General features: G+C 57.9%; 1 protein-coding gene across 7 annotated transcripts; it reads right to left on the reverse strand.

Moving 5' to 3' along the window:
• Positions 1 to 3303: 3303 nt before the first annotated feature.
• On the reverse strand, positions 3304 to 10466 carry ISLR2 (immunoglobulin superfamily containing leucine rich repeat 2). Of its 7 annotated transcripts, none has more exons than XM_081047533.1 (3): positions 10054 to 10466; positions 8185 to 8297; positions 3304 to 6786 (listed from the first exon to the last, which is right to left on the reverse strand). In XM_081047533.1, exon 3 carries the CDS (start codon positions 6776 to 6778, stop codon positions 4550 to 4552), a length of 2229 nt encoding a protein of 742 aa, XP_080903659.1. In that variant the 5' UTR covers positions 6779 to 6786; positions 8185 to 8297; positions 10054 to 10466; the 3' UTR covers positions 3304 to 4549. The 7 variants fall into 7 exon arrangements, with proteins under 7 accessions (XP_080903659.1, XP_080903654.1, XP_080903657.1 ...); XM_081047528.1 differs by lacking the exon at positions 10054 to 10466 and adding an exon at positions 9482 to 10047; XM_081047531.1 differs by lacking the exon at positions 10054 to 10466 and adding an exon at positions 9323 to 9346.
• Positions 10467 to 17185: the final 6719 nt, after the last annotated feature.

Here is a 17185-nt window from a genome sequence, read left to right on the forward strand (position 1 = left end):
CCTAGGAAGCGCAGAGAGTCCCAAACAGGATGAACCCAAACAGGTCCACACCAAGACACATTATAATTAAAACAGCAAAGGTTAAAGACAAAGATAGAATCCTAAAAGTAGCAAGAGAAAGACAACTAGTAACTTATAAGGGAACTCCCATAAGACTGTCAGCTCAGTACTGAACAGAAACTTTGCAGGCCAGAAGGGATTGGCAGGAAATATTCAAAGTGATGAAAAGCAAGGATGTACAACCAATATTACTCTACACAGCAAAGCTATCATTTAAAATCAAAGGACAGGTAAAGAGCTTCCCAAACAAGAAAAAGCTAAAGGAATTCAGCACCACCAAACTAGTATTACAAGGAATCTTAGAGGGACTTCAAGATGGAAAAAAAAATTCAAAATAGAAATAATAAAATGGCAATAACTACATATCTATCAACAATTACTTTCAATGTAAATGGATGAAATGCTCCAATCAAAAACATAGGGTGGCTGAATGAATAAGAAACAAAACTCTTACTTATGCTGTCTACAAGAGACTAAGAGACTCAATTCAGATTGAAAGGCACACACAGACTGAAATGAAAGTAAAGGGATAGAAAAAGTAATTTCATGAAAATGGAAATGGAAAATAAAAAAAGCTGAAGTAGCAATATTTATACCATACAAAATACACTTTACAACAAAGGCTATAACAAGAGACAAACAAGGACCCAGTAATCCCACTTCTGGGTATTTACCTGAAGAAACCCAAAATGCTACTTTGAGGGGACCTGTACATCCATATGTTCATTGCAGCATTATTTACAATAGCTAAGATGTGGAGGCAGCCTGCGTGTCTATTGATGGATGAATAAAGAGGAGGTGGTACATATATATAATAGAATATTGCTCGGACAGGGAAGGGATGGGTTCTTGCCATCTGCGGCAGCATGGATGGTCCTGAAGGGCATTGTGCTGAGTGGAGTACATCAGACAGAGAAAGACAGATGCAATGTGATTTCACTTATATGTGGAATCTAAAGAACAAAATAAACAAACAAGCAGAATAGAAGCACACTCACAGATACAGAGAACATTTTGATGGTTGCCAGATGGGAGGGGGGGTTGAGTGGAAAAGGGGAAGGGAATGAGAAGTACAAATTGGTTGTTACAAAATAGTCATGAGGATATAGGGTACAACACAGGAACAGAGTCAATAATATTGTGACAGCGTGGTACGGTGTCAGATGGTGGCTGGACTCATGGCGCTCACTTCTTTAGGTATGTAGATGTTGAACAACATCAGGTGCACACCTGAGACAGATATAATGTTGTCTGTTAGCTATATTTTTAAATAAAAATCTAAATAAAAAAATAATTAAACATCAAATGGGCAGTTGGATTAGCAAGTCTTCAGGGTCCCTTCAAACCCTGAGATTTTATGAGATTCTTGAGTAAGAAGAAAGGGAGAGGCAGAAAGAAAAAGAGACCAGAAAGGAGAGAAGGAAGGAAATGAACGAATAAAATACGAGACAGGAAGGCAGGCCAGGGACTACGGACCATGTTGTGCATGTGACAAAGGTTCAGACAGAAATGGGAGGGTTCCAAGAGGGCTTGTGTGTCAATGGGCCATCGATGGAGTGTCACGACATCCTGGTCCTCCACCTCCAGCACCCACCCATTCCTGTCCTGTGGGCACAGCCTTTGGGCCTGACCTTGATCAGGGAGCATGAGGCCTAGCTGAGCAGTATGTGTTCGCCTGTTAGGAAGTCTGGCCAGGGACAAAGAAGGCACAGAACTCTCAACAACGGCACATCCCTCTGAGGGCACTCAGGATCCTGTGGGGTCTCCAGGAGAGCCCCCAATCCCTAGGACAGTAGGGGTAGGAAGGATCCCTTCTGCCCCTCTCTGGCCAGCAAAGCTGTGCCCAAATACGACTGTTGGGTAGATTCCTAAATCAATCATAGGAATTGGGCCAGTCCCTGCCCTCTGCTCAAAGGCAGTGTTTGCAGGTAGAACAAAGCAGCCCTTTTCCTTAAAAGATTATATTTCTGAGCTGTGTCTGTGCCCGTGGGGTGGGCTGCAGTGGCAGAGCTCAGGCTGTGACTCTCAGAAGGGAAATTTTCTCTAAGACAGCTTTGCTGGTCTGGGCAGGAAGGGAACCTGGGGCCCAGCCCTGGGAAATGTCACAGCTACCAGCTCTGCCAGTAGGCAGGCTGGGACAGGATGCAGGGAGTCTAAACTGGGGCCTTGTCCCCAACTTGGACTGGTCCAGTTCAGAAGACCTGACAGCCACAGAGAGAGTAGGACGGGATCTTCATCTGCTCCCCTTATTTCTATTCCTTTCCTTTCCCAGCCCACTTTCTGGCCACTCCCTGTCCCACCTGGGATTCAGTGGAAACACACAGCCCGCCCAGGGACAGCTCTTCAGGCTGAGCCTGATTTCCACACAGCATCCTCTCCGGATCCCTGTCTCCCCTGTTCCCCGCCGGGGAAGCCTCATTTCTGAGACTGCTAAAGCAGTGTGCTTCCAACCTGATTGTACGTGTGCACCCACCTTAGGCCACCTGGCAGCCTGGCACACCCTGACAGCTGTCCATACGTCGTTCACTGAGCACCGCACCCCCCAACACACATGCACAAGCACTAGGCTCCTGCCAGCTTCTTCTGTGGAATCAACCTTGCCAGGTTGTCCCTTCTCTGCTCTCCATCGTTTGCCTACTCTGTAGTTTGTGACTTCTTTTGTGCAAGCCACAGCAGTCTTGCCGCTGTGAATCTCTCTGGCTTCTCCACAGGCTGGTGTTGAGACACAGAAACTAGGCTGTCCTCACACACACACTCACACCCCATCACAGCAACAAGAATTGTACTCGCACACCACACCCAGCCCAGAGTTCCTCAGGTTCAGTCTGCAGAGACCCACCCTTTCCTTGCACGCCCTCCCCACTCACTACCAGCCTTTCCCGTCCCACGTGGTTTTGCCCCTCCACCCCGGAGCTGGAAGCACCTGGAGTGGGCCCGGGTGTAAACACCTGGCAAAATCACAGGACAGTCACACACGAGATCTCACAAAGGATCCCGACGGGAGGGGCTCCGGAGCTGCTCCTTCCATGATTTCCTCCTGCACCCCCCAGGCTTGCTCCCTCTGTCCCCTGACAAAGAGTCACCGAGCCCAGTTCAAATCAATTGTTTTATTGACTGTACATACTGAAGCCTTTAGAAAAGGGCGCGGCCCGGCGCCCCCCACCCCCCACCCCCGGGCCGCACTTGTGCTGCGCCCCGCGTACAGGGCTGGTCCACACGCCCGAAACCCCCACCCCAACCCCGACGCTGTCCTTCAAGAACCAAAAAAGGACCCCCGCGCGAGTCGCCGCAGCGCGTCCGCCCTCCCCGCCCGCCCCTCCCTCCCCGCCCGCCACACTACACGGTCACACATTACACGACACAGACTTTTTTCCTACAGAGCACGCTCGTCTAGGACTACACGCCAGGCAAATATATTGTCGCGGAAGGAGGGGCGGGGCGGGGAGACGCTAGGGTCGAGGGGCTCTTCCCCATCCGGATCCCGCCACGCGCAGGCTTTGTGGGAACCAGGTCTCGCGCCCTCTCGAGGGACCCTGCCCGGGGGGCCACAGTCGGCTCCGATGGCCCCTGCGCGTCGCGAGCTGAGGTCCGGGCCCGGGCAGCAGCCGAAGCGGAGCTGTCGAGTGCACCGATCTCGGAAACCCCGATCCACCCCTAGGGAACCGGGCCGGGGAGCAAGCCCGCACCCCCGGGCGGGAGAAGCGCCGGGTTCCGCTGCGCGAAGGACAACGGTCCCCACCACCCTCGACACACACACACACACACACTGGGAAAAGTGTTAGCACCAGACCAGGAGTGTCGCTGTCTTTGAAAACAACGAAAATGTGAAAATCGGAGCGCGGAGCTGAGGCGCCCCAGGCAGTGGGCTGTGCTCCAGCCAGCCGGTCAGAAGCCGAGTGGGGCGGGGAGGGGGGGCAGCAGAAGAGTTTGGGTCCCAGTCGCAAGGGGGTTTTGAAACTAAAAACTAGGGGGTTGTCACCGAACCCTGGCTTCTGGGACATGCCCCCGGGAAAGGGCAGAGCAGGGGTCGAAGAGGGACCCTACAAAGCTCCAAGCTAAGGACGTCTGCTGGGGGTCCCCGGCCGACCCCCGAGCCACAGCGTTACCGCCAGTTGTTTCCAAAGTCTTCTCCCATTTCCTCTGGCTCCAGGGCCCACGGTGGGGCGGGTTTCGGAGGGGATTTCGACGATAACAATTGCGTGGGGATGGAGAGGCGTGGATTTCGCCTCACGGTCAGCGGTGGTGCCTTACACGGGAGCGTGGAGCAGGAACTGTGCTTGCTGGATGGGGATTCAGTCCTCAAGGGCAATGACGATAATGGATTGCAGGGGACTGCTGAAATCGTCCCACTCCCCACGATAAGTCCCCAGGAGTCAAGGTTGGGGGTCGTGAGGGGGCGGAGTAAGTGAGCGGGCCATCAGTCCTGCCAGCCCCAGGCTTCCGTTCCCAGGCACCCAAGGTGGGGGACGAGAATGGGCGGGCTGGGGGCTCAGCCGGCCGTCTGCCTGTAGTTGCCGTTAATCTCCTCGGCAATGTTGACCGCCTCGGCACCCAGGGGCAGCCGATCACTGTACTCGGAGCCCGCCTCGAACTCCTCTTGGTTGGCCTTGGACTGGGACTCCACCAGGGAGCAGGTCGCCAGGCTCCCCTCTCTTTGCAAGTCCCCACCTGGGTCCTCCTGCTCCGCGTCTGCGTCAAGGCCCTCGCCAGAAGCCTGCTCGGGCTCCTCGCCGCCGGCTTCGCCGCCTGCCGCGTAGCTTTTCTCGGACTCGAGGTAGGAAGCACGAGGGTCGAAGTCGGCGGCGATGCGCTTCTCCATGGGGTCGGGCGCCTGGGGCCGCAGGATCAGCCGGTAAGGCTTTCCCGGGTGTTTGGCCAGCAGGTGGCAGCAGGCGGCGCCCAGCAGAGGGACGGTGGCCAGCACCAGCAGGAACACGCTCACCCCTACGATAACCAGCAGCGAAGGCAACTCCTTCTTGGTGGCGAACACTACTTGCACGTGGCAGGCCTCCCCTGCCAGCGCCAGACACACGGAGTAGTTGGTGCCAGGCCGCAGGCCGCGGAACCAGTAGGCGTTAACACCCTCCTCCACGCGGGACCACTGCACTGCCGAGCCGCCCCCCGCCGGGCACAGATAGAGCAGGCGCAGGGGCCGCCGCCCCGGCCGCCCCGCGCCCGCAGCCCCGCCAGGTCCAGGAGCCCAGCGCGCCGCCAGCGGCGTCAGCTGCACCCGCGCCTCGCGCTCTGCCACGTCCAGCGCGATGACGCCCAGCTCAAAGACGTGCGGCTTCAGGTCGGAGCTCTGGTTGAACGCGTGGTTGGACACGAAGCGCGAGGGGTCCCCGTGGCCACAGCGCCGCTCCTCCACCGCGTCTGCAGAGACCCGGTGTTCCACCTCCTCTCCCTCCCCTGCCTCCTCCTCCGGCCCGGCCTCCGTCTCCCCGAGGGCGCTGCCCTGCACCGGACCTTTGATTTTGCCCTCGGGCTTGGCGGGCAGCACGCTGTTGCCCCGGCCTTTGGCTGCGGCCTTGCGCTCGGAGGTCGGCGCCTGCCCATCCGCGTCTCCCCCTGCGCCAGAAGCGTGCTTTGGGGGCCCCGAGGCCGCCACGGCCACGCGTACTGAGGTGGAGTTGGCGCCCAGCTCGTTGTGGGCACGGCACGTGTAGACGCCTGCTTCTTTGGCACTCAGGAGCGGCACCAACAGGGAGCCATTTGCGAGTGCCAGGAAGCGTGGGGTGGCTGGGGGCGCGGGCCAAGCGGGTGCCGGATTCGGGGTTGGGGCCTCTGTCTGCGCCGGCCCGTCTCCATCTCCTTCCCCCTCCCCGTCCTCCTGCCCGTCCTCGTCCTCCCCGCTCGGGGCCGGCGGCTCTAAGACTACGGTACCACCCGGGAGCTGAAGATGCCATTGCAGGCGGGGCGTAGGGTGTCCTTCCGCGACGCAATGTAAGAAGAGCGCCAGGCCGGCGCGCAGCGGGCTGCCCGGCACCCCCAGCGGCGGCTCGGCGCTCAGACTCACGCTGGGCGGGGCACAGGACAAGGCCGGCAGGCGGTGCACCGGGACGCCCTGCAGCGCGGGAGGCGTGGCGCACGCAATGGAGTCGGGCTCCGGCAGCGAGACCCGGGTGCTGGCGGCCCACGCCTGCAGCCACACGAGGCTGCAGCTGCAATGGAAGGGGTTATGATAGAGTTGCAGATGTGACAGCGCGCTTAGAGCGTCGAAGGTGCCGGGAGCCAGGGTACGCAGCCGGTTGTTGTTGATGCGCAGGGAGCGCAAGTCGGGCAACGCCCCGAGCGCGTCCCGGGGCAGCGAGCCCAAGCGGTTGTGGTTCATTTTGAGCAGCTGCAGCGCGCTCAGGTTACGCAGATCGCTCCACGGGAAGCTGGAGATGAGGTTGTGGCTCAGGTCGAGGTTCTTGAGCTGGCTCAGCACGGCCAGCGAGCCCAGCTCCACCGTGCGCACCTCGTTGTGCGCCAGCCACAGCGACGTGACCTGCGTGACGTCGGCGAACGCCCCGCGCCGCAGCACCGTGATCTTGTTGGCCGACAGACTAAGCGTGGTCACGTTGGCCGGCAGGCCTTCGGGCACCTCGCTCAGCTCCTTGTAGGCGCAGTCCGCGAACTGGTGCGCATATTTGTCCACGCAGGCGCACGGCTCTGGGCACGCTCCCGCCACTCGGAGCAGCGCCCAGGCCAGCCACACGGCGGGCAGGGGCACCATAGCGGATCCTGCAGGTGGAAGAGGGAGAAGAGGGGAGAACGTGACTTACTGAGCCCCAATTTCCTTCCCCCAGCAAGCTCTGCCTCCGCAGACCAGTCTAGCATGGGCCCCGGGACTCCGATCACCTGTGTCCAGGAGCCTCTCCTGCGCACCCGTAGAGCTCAGTGAGCCTCGGGATCCAATGCAGGCCCCCTCTCAGGGCCCTAGCTTCCTTTTCCAGCGACCTCCTGCCTGGCTCGTTTTTCCCTGCCTATGTCCCACCCTGCCTTCGGTCCTTCTGCACAGGCGCGGCCACTCGCCGGTCTGCCCTGGGCTCTGCACTGACCCTTGCCTGGATTTCTAAGCCTTTGTTTAATTTCGTGAAAGGGATACACGCAAAGGGCATATTTGTCCGTGACTGCTGTGCTCCTTCGAACGCTTTGGCCAATGCACAGCACCGGCACACGCCCTGACGGGCGCACAACAATACAGACACGTACGAGCACCGCCACCAAACCGCCAACGTCTGCAGGGCTTTAGCGGTTCACCACACATTTCGTAGACACACAAACGCACCCAGACACAGACACAATATACTCTGAGAGTTCATTGTTCTCACGTGAACCCAGCATTTCTACAGCGGTCTCCACCACGGTGCAAACCTTTTCCCTGTTCATCGTGGGAATTGACAGACACAAGGACACCAGTCTTCCTTCACGCAAATCGACCCGCACACAGGGACACAAGCGCTGGCGCGTGCACACAGCTCTCTACTGAGGCTGAAATCCCAGCGGATCAGCAATGCGGAGAACTTAGCAAGAGCCACGGCACCCACGGAAGCAGAGTCGCAGGCCCCTTTCCCGCCGCGACCGAAGCTGCCTGCTCTGAGTGGCAGCTCCCGTCAGAGGAGAAGCAGGGCTGCTCAGTCAGTCTTGGTCTGAGGAAGCAGGTCCTACTCTAGGCGTGGACCAAAAGCTTTGGGGGAATGTCACTGAAGATCCCTCCCGGTTCCGCAGAGCCCAGGCAGCCGTCAGGGGAAGGGGGGGCTGACGGGTCCCCTGCTGATGGGTCATGGGGGCTGACACTTGCTAAGGAAGTAGGAGAGAAGGTTCGAGATTCTGCCCCTTTTTTGCAGCTCTACGATGCCCCAGGGCCCTCCCTCCAATAAAACCTTCTTACGCCCAACCACACAAACGCACTTACACACAGAATGCCTGCTCTCACCTGGGGCTTCCGGCAGGTTCAGCAGAGCCCCTCCCACACCGCCGTCTCTGGGAACCCTTGTCCCCCCACTCCGCCTTTGCTCCCAGGGGAGGGCCCCTCCCTTTCTCTTCCGGGTCTAGGCCGACCGCACTGGCCGGGCCCAGCACCCTAGGCGGGGTCCACCCCCACCTGGATGGAGGTTGGGTGGCGGTCCCGCGGCTTACCCGCTGCTCGCAGACTCCCCCAGTGCTGCCTCGGGCTTCAACTCCTTCTCCAGACTCGATGTCTCGGAGCCAGGACGACAGCCCCAGGGGGCTTCCCACATCTGTTGCTGAGACTGTGGGGAAGATGGAGGAGGAGCAGAAAAAGGGTAAGTTTGGGGACTCCCCTGGCCCTGAGGTCCTACTTCAGTCTTTCTTTTCGCGTCTGTTTCCCCACCTCTCGCTGGCTGCAGACTGAAGAGAGTCCTCGCGCGCTCCCGGCTCGGCTCGTCAGGGACGCGCGCAGCCTCTCCCACCTCCCGCATCCGTCTACATTTGTTAAAGCTATAGAGGCTCTTCCCCTGAAGGAGACACGTTGGGGTCCCCACGCCCACCGCCCTCCTCTCGGCTCACCCCAGTTCACCGCAACCCCATAACCCACATCTCCTCCACTAACCCGTCTGCAGACATTGGCACTGTCCCATATTACACCGATCCCCCCACGTTCAAACACATTAGCACAGACCCTCACCACCCTTCCCCAGTCGACTTTCACATGTTAGAATTATCCATCATCATGTAATAATCGCGTCGATATGTTGAGCTCTCGCTACGTTCACACACATTTTCAAAGGCACACGGTCACCTGGGACATTCACCATTCTCTCCCTCTCGCACGCACACACATTCATGCCCCTCACCCTCAAGCGCAGGTCGCGCCAGGGCTCCTGAGCTTCGCTGCTAATTAAATGCGAGCCGCTTTTATGCCCCTCAACACAGGAGACAAACCATCTTTGAGGAATTTGGGGGAAGGCAAGGCGCACGACTGAAGGAGGTCTTTGCCTTTAAACTCCTTTTGCAAATGCAGGTTGTGGAGCAGAGAGACCTTGAGCGGGACCCGCTGCGCGCTCGCGCGGACCCTTCCTTCCCGCACCCCTCCCACTCTCCTACACCCCTGCTAGCCGCCTCCTCCCCGAAGCCATGTTCAACACGATGCATAATTGATAGTGTTAGCAGAGCGCCTCACCCTCCCTGCCATTTTTGCCTGAATCTGGGCAGATACAAGCCCAGGTCTCCCCTGCCCCAGGCCTGTGCAACCCGAAAACGAGAACGCCTCGCCCTGCAGGGCGCATGGGGAAGCGATGCCCCCTCCCCAGCCCACCTCCGCCCCTGTCCAGCCTCTTAAGCCCGAATCTTCACGTCTCATCTTTTGTGGCTAAACTGGTACTGAAGCCCACCGCCCAACGCTTCAGCTTGTGCGCACTGCCTGGTGGGGCGGGAGGGGCGCGTGGGTGTCAGCCTCCGCTCCCAGGAAGCCTACCTGAGAGCACCCAACGCCTCCCCCTCAGGTCTAGCCAGCTGGAGGCGAATGGGGCCTCGGGGCTTTAGCAGACATTGGCATGGTACGGGATGGGTGCAGAACGTCTGCTCCTCTTGAGCGTTGTGAGCTGGGAACTTAAGGTCCGAGCACCTCCCTTCCTCCCATTCCCCCGCCAATATCTTCACAGCTTCACAAGCGAACACGCCGCCAAACCCACACACGGCTTCCCACAGTCCTGCGCCGCTGGTCACCGCCCCACTGTCTCACACGCTCACACAACAGCCGGCCTCAGCAGACTCCAATACTCGCTGTTACCGACTCTCGCTCCCTGCCTCTGGCGAGACCCCGACATGTCTTTTAGCGACAAGGAGGTGGAAGCGCGGGACTGTCCAGGCATTTGGCTAAAACTCGATTCCTGTCACCCTGCTCTGCGCACTGCGGCCCTGGAGACAGATTGCTGGTGGGAATGGGCAAAGAGTACGGGCTCCTGGACACACGCAAAGCCCCCGCCTACCCCGTTCCTTTTCGTAGACACTGAGCTCTCCGGGGCGCCCTAGGCACCCAGCCCTCACCACAGGCCTTGGAGGGGGGTTGTTTCTGGCGGTGGCGCGGGTTTGGGGCCTCTGAGAAGCTCAATTTCGCGATCTGAGTGTTGAGCATTTCAGTGAGCTGGGGAGGTGGAGGAAAGAGACGCGCGAGGAGCGCAGCATCTGAAGAGACGACCCAACCGGGGTTCCGAAGATCCTTTGTGAATTAAATACGGACAGACTGGCGCACGCACGTTCGGCGTCCCTTTCTCTCCGCTCCTCCCGCCGCCGCTACGGGCGGCGGAGCGGGCTGGGACCCGCGCACCTTGCTCAGCATCTTGCCAGAACTCAGAACTCAGAACTTCATTCCATCTACTTGGGCCTGTGGTCCCCACGGCCGACTCAGGGGGAGGGCGGCGGGGCAATGAGGGCATCTCCACCCTGCGGCAGGACAGATGGAGCGGGTCCCTAGTTCGCGAGCGAGTCCGGGCGGTGCGGTTTGGGCCTGGCGGGGCGGGGGGGTGGAGCGGGGAGTGGCAAGGCCCCTTTGTCTACGGAGGAAGAGGGGCGTCCTGAGAGTGTTGTCCGCGCGTTGGGTAACCTGAGGGGGCGGTTCCGAAAGGCTTGGCCCGGGAAGAAGGGTCTGGGAGAGAGAGGGGCCCAGCAGCGAGGAAGGAGAGTCGGTCCTGCAGACTTTACCGGGCGGGGGCGGGGCGCCTGGCGGCGCGACAGGGACCCAGGCTCCGGCGGGGAGCGCGCGGCTCGTCGACTCTCCACCCAACAGTCACCGCTCTTCTAGCTCTTTTTACAAGGCAGACGGAGAGGCGGCGGGCGGAGGACAACTTGGTTGAGGGAGTGGAAGGCGGAGGGTGGAGAATGGGCTCGCTCACTGTCCGCGGAGCGCTTCCTGGGCGCAGGGACCCGCCCTGCCAGCCTCCCGAGAAGCCCCGGGATCGGCGGACCAAGAAAGACCCCCTTTCCTTGCTTTCTTGCCGGGGCTGCAAAAGCCAGGTGAATTTGGCAGGGGAGACAGGGCTCCAGGTGCCAGGACGGCGGTTCAGGGCGCGATGGCCCCCCAGGGAGGACGCTGGCTCCCGGGGGGCCCCTGCGGGTCCCGCCCACGCTCCAGCGAGCGCTTTTGTTCCCCGAGGGTGCCCTGCGGGAAAGACAGCCCTTACCCCGGCCTTCGGCCCTGGAGAGCCCAGAGCCTGCCCCCGAGGCCTGGAGCCCGAGTCGCCCCGGGTAAGGTCCGCTGAGGCCTGGGCTGGGAGCACAACTGTGCGTGCAGCCTCCCAGCTCAGCTGGAAGACGGAGCGCACGCTGAGCGGCGCGGCCGGCCGCGCAGGGGCGGTGTGATGACTGTAATGTTCACCACGGTACAGTTACTGAGAGGCTGGGGAATCGGGAGGGATGACAGCACCCCTGCCGCCGCCCACGCCTTGGAGCGTTAAAGAAACAGGCCCCTAATCAGGGGGGTGGACATAGGTGTGGGGACAGGAAAGACACAAGGTGCCACGCCTCCAGCGCGGGCGGGAGGGGCGGATTCGGAATCTGTGGAATCCCGGCGCAGGCTTTTTGACTAGGCTGGAGCCGAACCCTAGGCAGACCCAGAGGCCGAGAGCTGGGGCTTCGGACAGCGTTTTGCGGAACGCCCTCTAACTTCGACGTGCGGACCCCGACGGTCCCAGTGCGGGGCGGGGGCAACCCCGCGGATCCCAGCGGGGTCCGCGCCCGCGCTCCGCAGTCTCTCGGGCCCAGGCCTGGTTCGCGCGCGCCGCCTGCTGGACACCGCCTGCGGGCGCGGGACCCGGGCGGTGGCCTGAGGCTGGAGCCCGCGCTGCCCCGGCTCTGCAGACCCCCCGCGCGGTGTTCGGAAGTGGGGGACGCTTACGCGACGCACCGAAGCTTCCCTTCCCGTGCGCACCAAGCCTGGTCCCAGGAGTCTGCAGCCTCCTCACCTGCCCGCCACAGGCACAGCCCCCACCTCGCACCCCTTGTGTTTCTAGCGCCCGGGGCACAATATAGTCACCCTCTGAGTACTCGATGAACGCATAGTCCTTGGCACCAACCAATGAGCTTAGTCCTCCTGAAACGCAACGTACTTCTACACCTTCCCCTTTTTCTTCGAGCCCTGTTGGGAGTCTTGATAGGAGACCTAGAAAATGCCCGAGATCTGAGAAGTAAAATCTGTTGGCTCGAAGAGAGGGAAAGAAAACTGCACAGTGGGAAGTAATGGATGTTGATTAAGGTTCAGTTGCACTCGCTGCACTCAGAGTTGTACGTGCCTCGTATTTAACGTGGCACTGGGTGATTTAATGGATGTGCGAGGGTCTCTGAAAGGAGAAGAACCAGGGCCCAGGAGGGCATCAAATATGCCCATGCAGCTTCCCCACGGCTGTCCTCTAGCCAGCATCTCCGAAACACTCAGTGCTTCCCACCTTTCAGCTTCTGCAGTCCAGCGGAAGGGGAGTCCCTTCCGCTCCCCCCCCCCCACACGTTCGCACAGGGTTCCCATCATTCTCAAATGCTGCTTTTGGAATTTCCAGCAGAAAGCTCACTCCTCTGGGAAGCCAGTCCCTATTTATAAACCCCTTCCACCTCCCATCTTTCCTCCCCTTCATACACAAGCTACATAGTGCTTAGGTGGAAAGATTCTAGGGTCAGACTCAGCATGTACCAGCTGTGTGACCTTGGCCAAGTTACCTAACCTCTCTGTGCCTCAGGGAAAAGCATATATAAGAATACCAATTTTATTGGGTTGCTGTGAGGAATAAATGAGTCAATGCACGCCAAGCTCCTAGTACCTGGCACTTAGGTAGTGCTCAGAAACGAGCGATTGCTTTTTTCAACAATACCTAGAATTAGCCATCATTATTGCTTTGCCCTGTTGGGTCCAGATGAGATGTTCTGCTGCACATGCCCCTACACGCTTGTGTCCTGCCTTCCCCACAGGGGGAACAACCTTGGCCCTGCCCTCAACTGTCTCTTCACTTCCTACCCTCCCCCTACATACTATGGTATAGGTGACCAGCAGAATCCATTAGTATTTGTAAAGATTTCTAGTCTCAGATACTTCAGCCCAAATTCTGTCACCAGCATGCCTGTTTGGGAAGAGAAGCTTGCAGCTGCAGCTTTGGCAGAAGTTTTTAATTAAAACCACAATCTGTTTAAGTATTTATTGGGCTCTGTGATTTTAATTATTTTCTAGGGTGTTATGAGCGACTGCTAGGCTCAAGACCATGTTGTAGTCTCTTTCTGCAAGTCAGGGGGACTGACCCCCAAGAGACTCTCAGCCCCCCAGGTCTACCCAGCACTGACTGAGGCCTCCGCAGTAGCTGCAGCAGGAGCGAAGAACAGAGCACGCAAGAACTTAAATGCCTTTCAATATGCTCTTTACTCAGACATCAACCATCAACACACCACACAGTAAAGCACACACAGTCATACAATAATGGGGGGGGGGGAAATAGAGCAATGTACCGTCCCAAAGCCAATCAGAGTCCTGGGGAGTGAGGAAGGGTGGCTGGTCCGGGAGGTCGGTCCAGCAGAGGTTCTGTCTGAACGGAGCGGAGCAGAGTGGAGGGTTCTCAGAGCAGAGTGGCAGCCATGGTCACCTCTCAGTTGAGACCAGCTCTCTGAGATGCAAAAGTCCTCAGTTCTTATGCAGTTCTGAGTGCCTTCCTGATGTCACCTTATCGGGCAGCTATCCGGTGACCCTGACATCCTCACATCTTCAGTAGCAGACCTTTGGCATGTAGCTAGTTATACCCAATTACCAGGGCAACGGCAGTGGCTCTCTGGGTGTTGTCTGCTAAGTTCTTTGTGCGTGTCCAAAATGGAGTTACTCTTGCTCATTCAATATGCAGTCACTCTTGCTCACACAAAATTCATTGTAACAGCTCCCAGGGGTGGTCTACACGTAGGGAAAAACAAAAAATGCACATTTGCGTTTGGGAAGACTGTTGATTCAGAGGAAAGCAGCAACCTATGGCAATGTACTGGAGGCACATTTCCTGAATGGTTCAAATGGAATTTGAACATTATTAATAATCTGGGATCCAAGCGCTTTCAAGAAATTAGCTTAACGTGCTGGCAAGGCACTTTATTTCCATCACAATTAACGACAGCTTTTCCAGGGGCATTGCATGTAATTATCTGGGTCTGTGCTTATCTCACTAAAGATGGGAAACTCCTGCCTGGAAGAGGCAACACTCCCGCCTGTGAGGGGCAACGTGCTTACTGTCCTACCCAGTGCAGACGCCCCTGGAAGGGGCGTCTGGGACAGCCAGCGTCTCCATGGCAGGGTGAAGCAGAGAATCACAGTGCTCCATCTGCAGATAATAAAATTCCCATATCAAACTGTTTTACACGATTAAGTATATTATCTCACAAGCAGGAAGCAGGGCTGGCTTCAGGGCAGGTTGACTGAATGACGTCAGCAGGCCAGGTTCTCTCTGTGTCTTCCCTCCGCCACCCTTAGTGAGGTTGCAGCCTGAGACTCCTGTGTCTTGGTTCCACCAGAAAGCTCATGCTTATTGGTAACAGACGAGTGGAATACGAGACCGCATTCTTCCCGGAAGCCACAGCCTCTCCTTAGGTCTTATCAACACATGTTGGCTTAGGACTCTCATCTCTGAGCCAATCACAGCAAAAGGGATGGAACAGATTGAATTAGAGCAATGATCATCTAGTCCTGATTTGCTACAAACAAGAAATCCCCTTTAAATATAAGTTGCATGATCAGAGGAATTTAATATTGTGTCAAAATGAGTGGAAATGAGACTGACCATAATTACAGTAAACCTTATTAAACACCCCCTTATCTGGAGATTAGACCAGTTTATGTCCACAGTGTGTGACGGGTCAGGGCTCAGCGTGTGAGCAGGGTCGGGGCTCAGTGTGTGAGCAGGGTCGGGGCTCAGTGTGAGCAGGGTCGGGGCTCAGTATGAGCAGGGTTGGGGTTCAATGTGTGAGCAGGGTCGGGGCTCAGTGTGAGCAGGGTCGGGGCTCAGTGTGAGCAGGGTCCGGGCTCAGTGTGAGCAGGGCCGGGGTTCAGTGTGAGCAGGGTTGGGGCTCAGTATGAGCAGGGTTGGGGTTCAATGTGTGAGCCGGGTCAGGGCTCAGTGTGAGCAGGGCCGGGGTTCAGTGTGAGCAGGGTCGGGGCTCAGTGTGTGAGCGGGGTTGGGGCTCAGTGTGTGGACAGCGTCGGGGCTCAGTGTGAGCAGGGTCCGGTCAGTGTGTGATTGGGGCCGGGGCTCAGTGTGTGAGCAAGGTCGGGGCTCAGTGTGTGAGCAAGGTCGGGGCTTAGTGTGAGCAGAGTCTGGGTTCAGTGTGAGCAGGGTCAGGGCTCAATGTGTGAGCAGGGTCGGGGCTCAGTGTGAGCAGGGTCGGGGCTCACTGTGAGCAGGGTCGGGTCAGTGTGAGCAGGGTCCAGGCTCAGTGTGAGCAGGGTCTGGTCAGTGTGTGATTGGGGTCAGGGCTCAATGTGTGAGCAGGGTCGGGGCTCACTGTGAGCAGGGTCGGGGTTCAGTGTGAGCAGGGTCAGGGCTCAGTGTGTGAGCAAGGTCGGGGCTCAGTGTGAGCAGGGTCAGGCCACTCTCTTGGGTAGGCATACATACAAACTAGAGGATTCTCTGCTTTCACAAAATTCTTGAAAGGATAAAAATCTGTTCTTGGAAATGACTGTGCTGGGATCCAAAGCTATTTTGGGAGCAGTGGGGCTTCAGTCTACAGTTGGGTGTTTATGAACTGGGATGTTTAGGAACTCAAAGATATTCCTACATGACTTCACATCCTGAGCATGTTGCCGGGTCCCATGGCGGAGAAAAGAGGCACTTCACTGTTGAGGTGGAAAACAGGAGGAAGAATTCTACCCTGATCTTATGAAAAGTGTGGAGGCAGCACAAAGCTGCCAGCTTCACAGACTCGCTGCGTGCCTGTGACCATCAGCAACTCCTTACCCTCTCCTTCCAGGGAAGGGGAATGGGCGGATGTCCTCTGAGGCCCTGCTGCTGCTCTGTTCCTCGAGAGCCCGGTCCTTGGCGCTTTAGCTTTAGAAGCGAGTTGGCGGATGAGTGAGGGCCTTTAGGGGGCCTCCACAGGGGTGGGAGGTGGGGTGGGGGGCTTCTTGCAGGAGGAGGTCTTCAGAAAGTCTGGAGGCCACTGTTGGCCCTCCTCCTGGTGCCCTTGGGCAGTTTGTTTTCCATTCCATCAGACTGCATCTGCCTCATCTCAAGGCCATCAGCACAGCTGAGCCCAGGAGCTGACCCTCGGCCTAAAACTGCTGCTCATTGCTCTGTGGGCAGGGGTGGCCCGCTACAAAACTCTTCCTGAAGGCCCTTCACATAGCAGGATTCAGGAGGTGGAGGGGACGTCGTTAGAGATGAAATCTGACCACTGAACAGTGTGTAGGCCCAGGAGGAAAGGTCAAGCCTGCCAGGAGCACCCAGGCTGGCAGGGGCATGCAGAAGGGAGACACGGCTCTGCAGTCCTGGCCATTGCTCTCTGCTCTGTGACCCTTACTTCTCCGTCGCCTGGTGCCATCAGACACGTAGAAAGGCCTCCATAAACACATATTCTGAGACTCACCCAAAGCAGGGGATGAGTTCAAGGGTCTGTCCCAGGGAGCTTTGGGCAGACACCACATCTCGGAGTCTGTGCCTTTCGGCAGGTATAATGCCCTGGGTAACGCCGGAGCTCAGATCCCTCCCCGGCAGGTGAACACTGGATACGATGCGACCGAAAACAGACAACACCGGAGCCACAGACAGGGGCTTCATACTGTGCTAATCTTGATGGCAGCAGGCAGAGATCCAAGAAGCAAACATCCACCAACCCCAACAAGGGGTCTTCCCACATCACAGCCCCGATGGCAGCCGCTTAGGGCGCAGGAGGCAACATCTATGTATCTGCCATTATCACAGCCGCGGAAGCAGCCACGGGAGTGACACAGAATGTAGAACAACAGTGGCTATGTGCCAACTAGTTATAGAAGTGCTTGCCCAGGGGTGTGTCCTGCCCATGCATGGGCAGCCAGAGACCTTGTGAGCAGGGCTGAGAGCCTGGGCGCTGCTCTCTTAGAAGCCCAGCACAACAGCGGAGTGGCTTCCATTGAGGCACACCAGCCAGACATTGGCCAGGGGCTGCCCCTGGGGATGGAAATTTCCAGGCATTCCCC

The sequence above is a fragment of the Rhinolophus hipposideros genome, assembly GCF_964194185.1.
Source record: "Rhinolophus hipposideros genome assembly, chromosome: 5".
In the NCBI taxonomy this organism is placed as follows: Eukaryota; Metazoa; Chordata; class Mammalia; order Chiroptera; family Rhinolophidae; genus Rhinolophus; species Rhinolophus hipposideros.

Coding starts and splice junctions, on each gene's coding strand:
- ISLR2 (XM_081047533.1), bottom strand. CDS start 6,778: ATGGTGCCCCTGCCCGCCGTGTGGCTGGCCTGGGCGCTGCTCCGAGTG.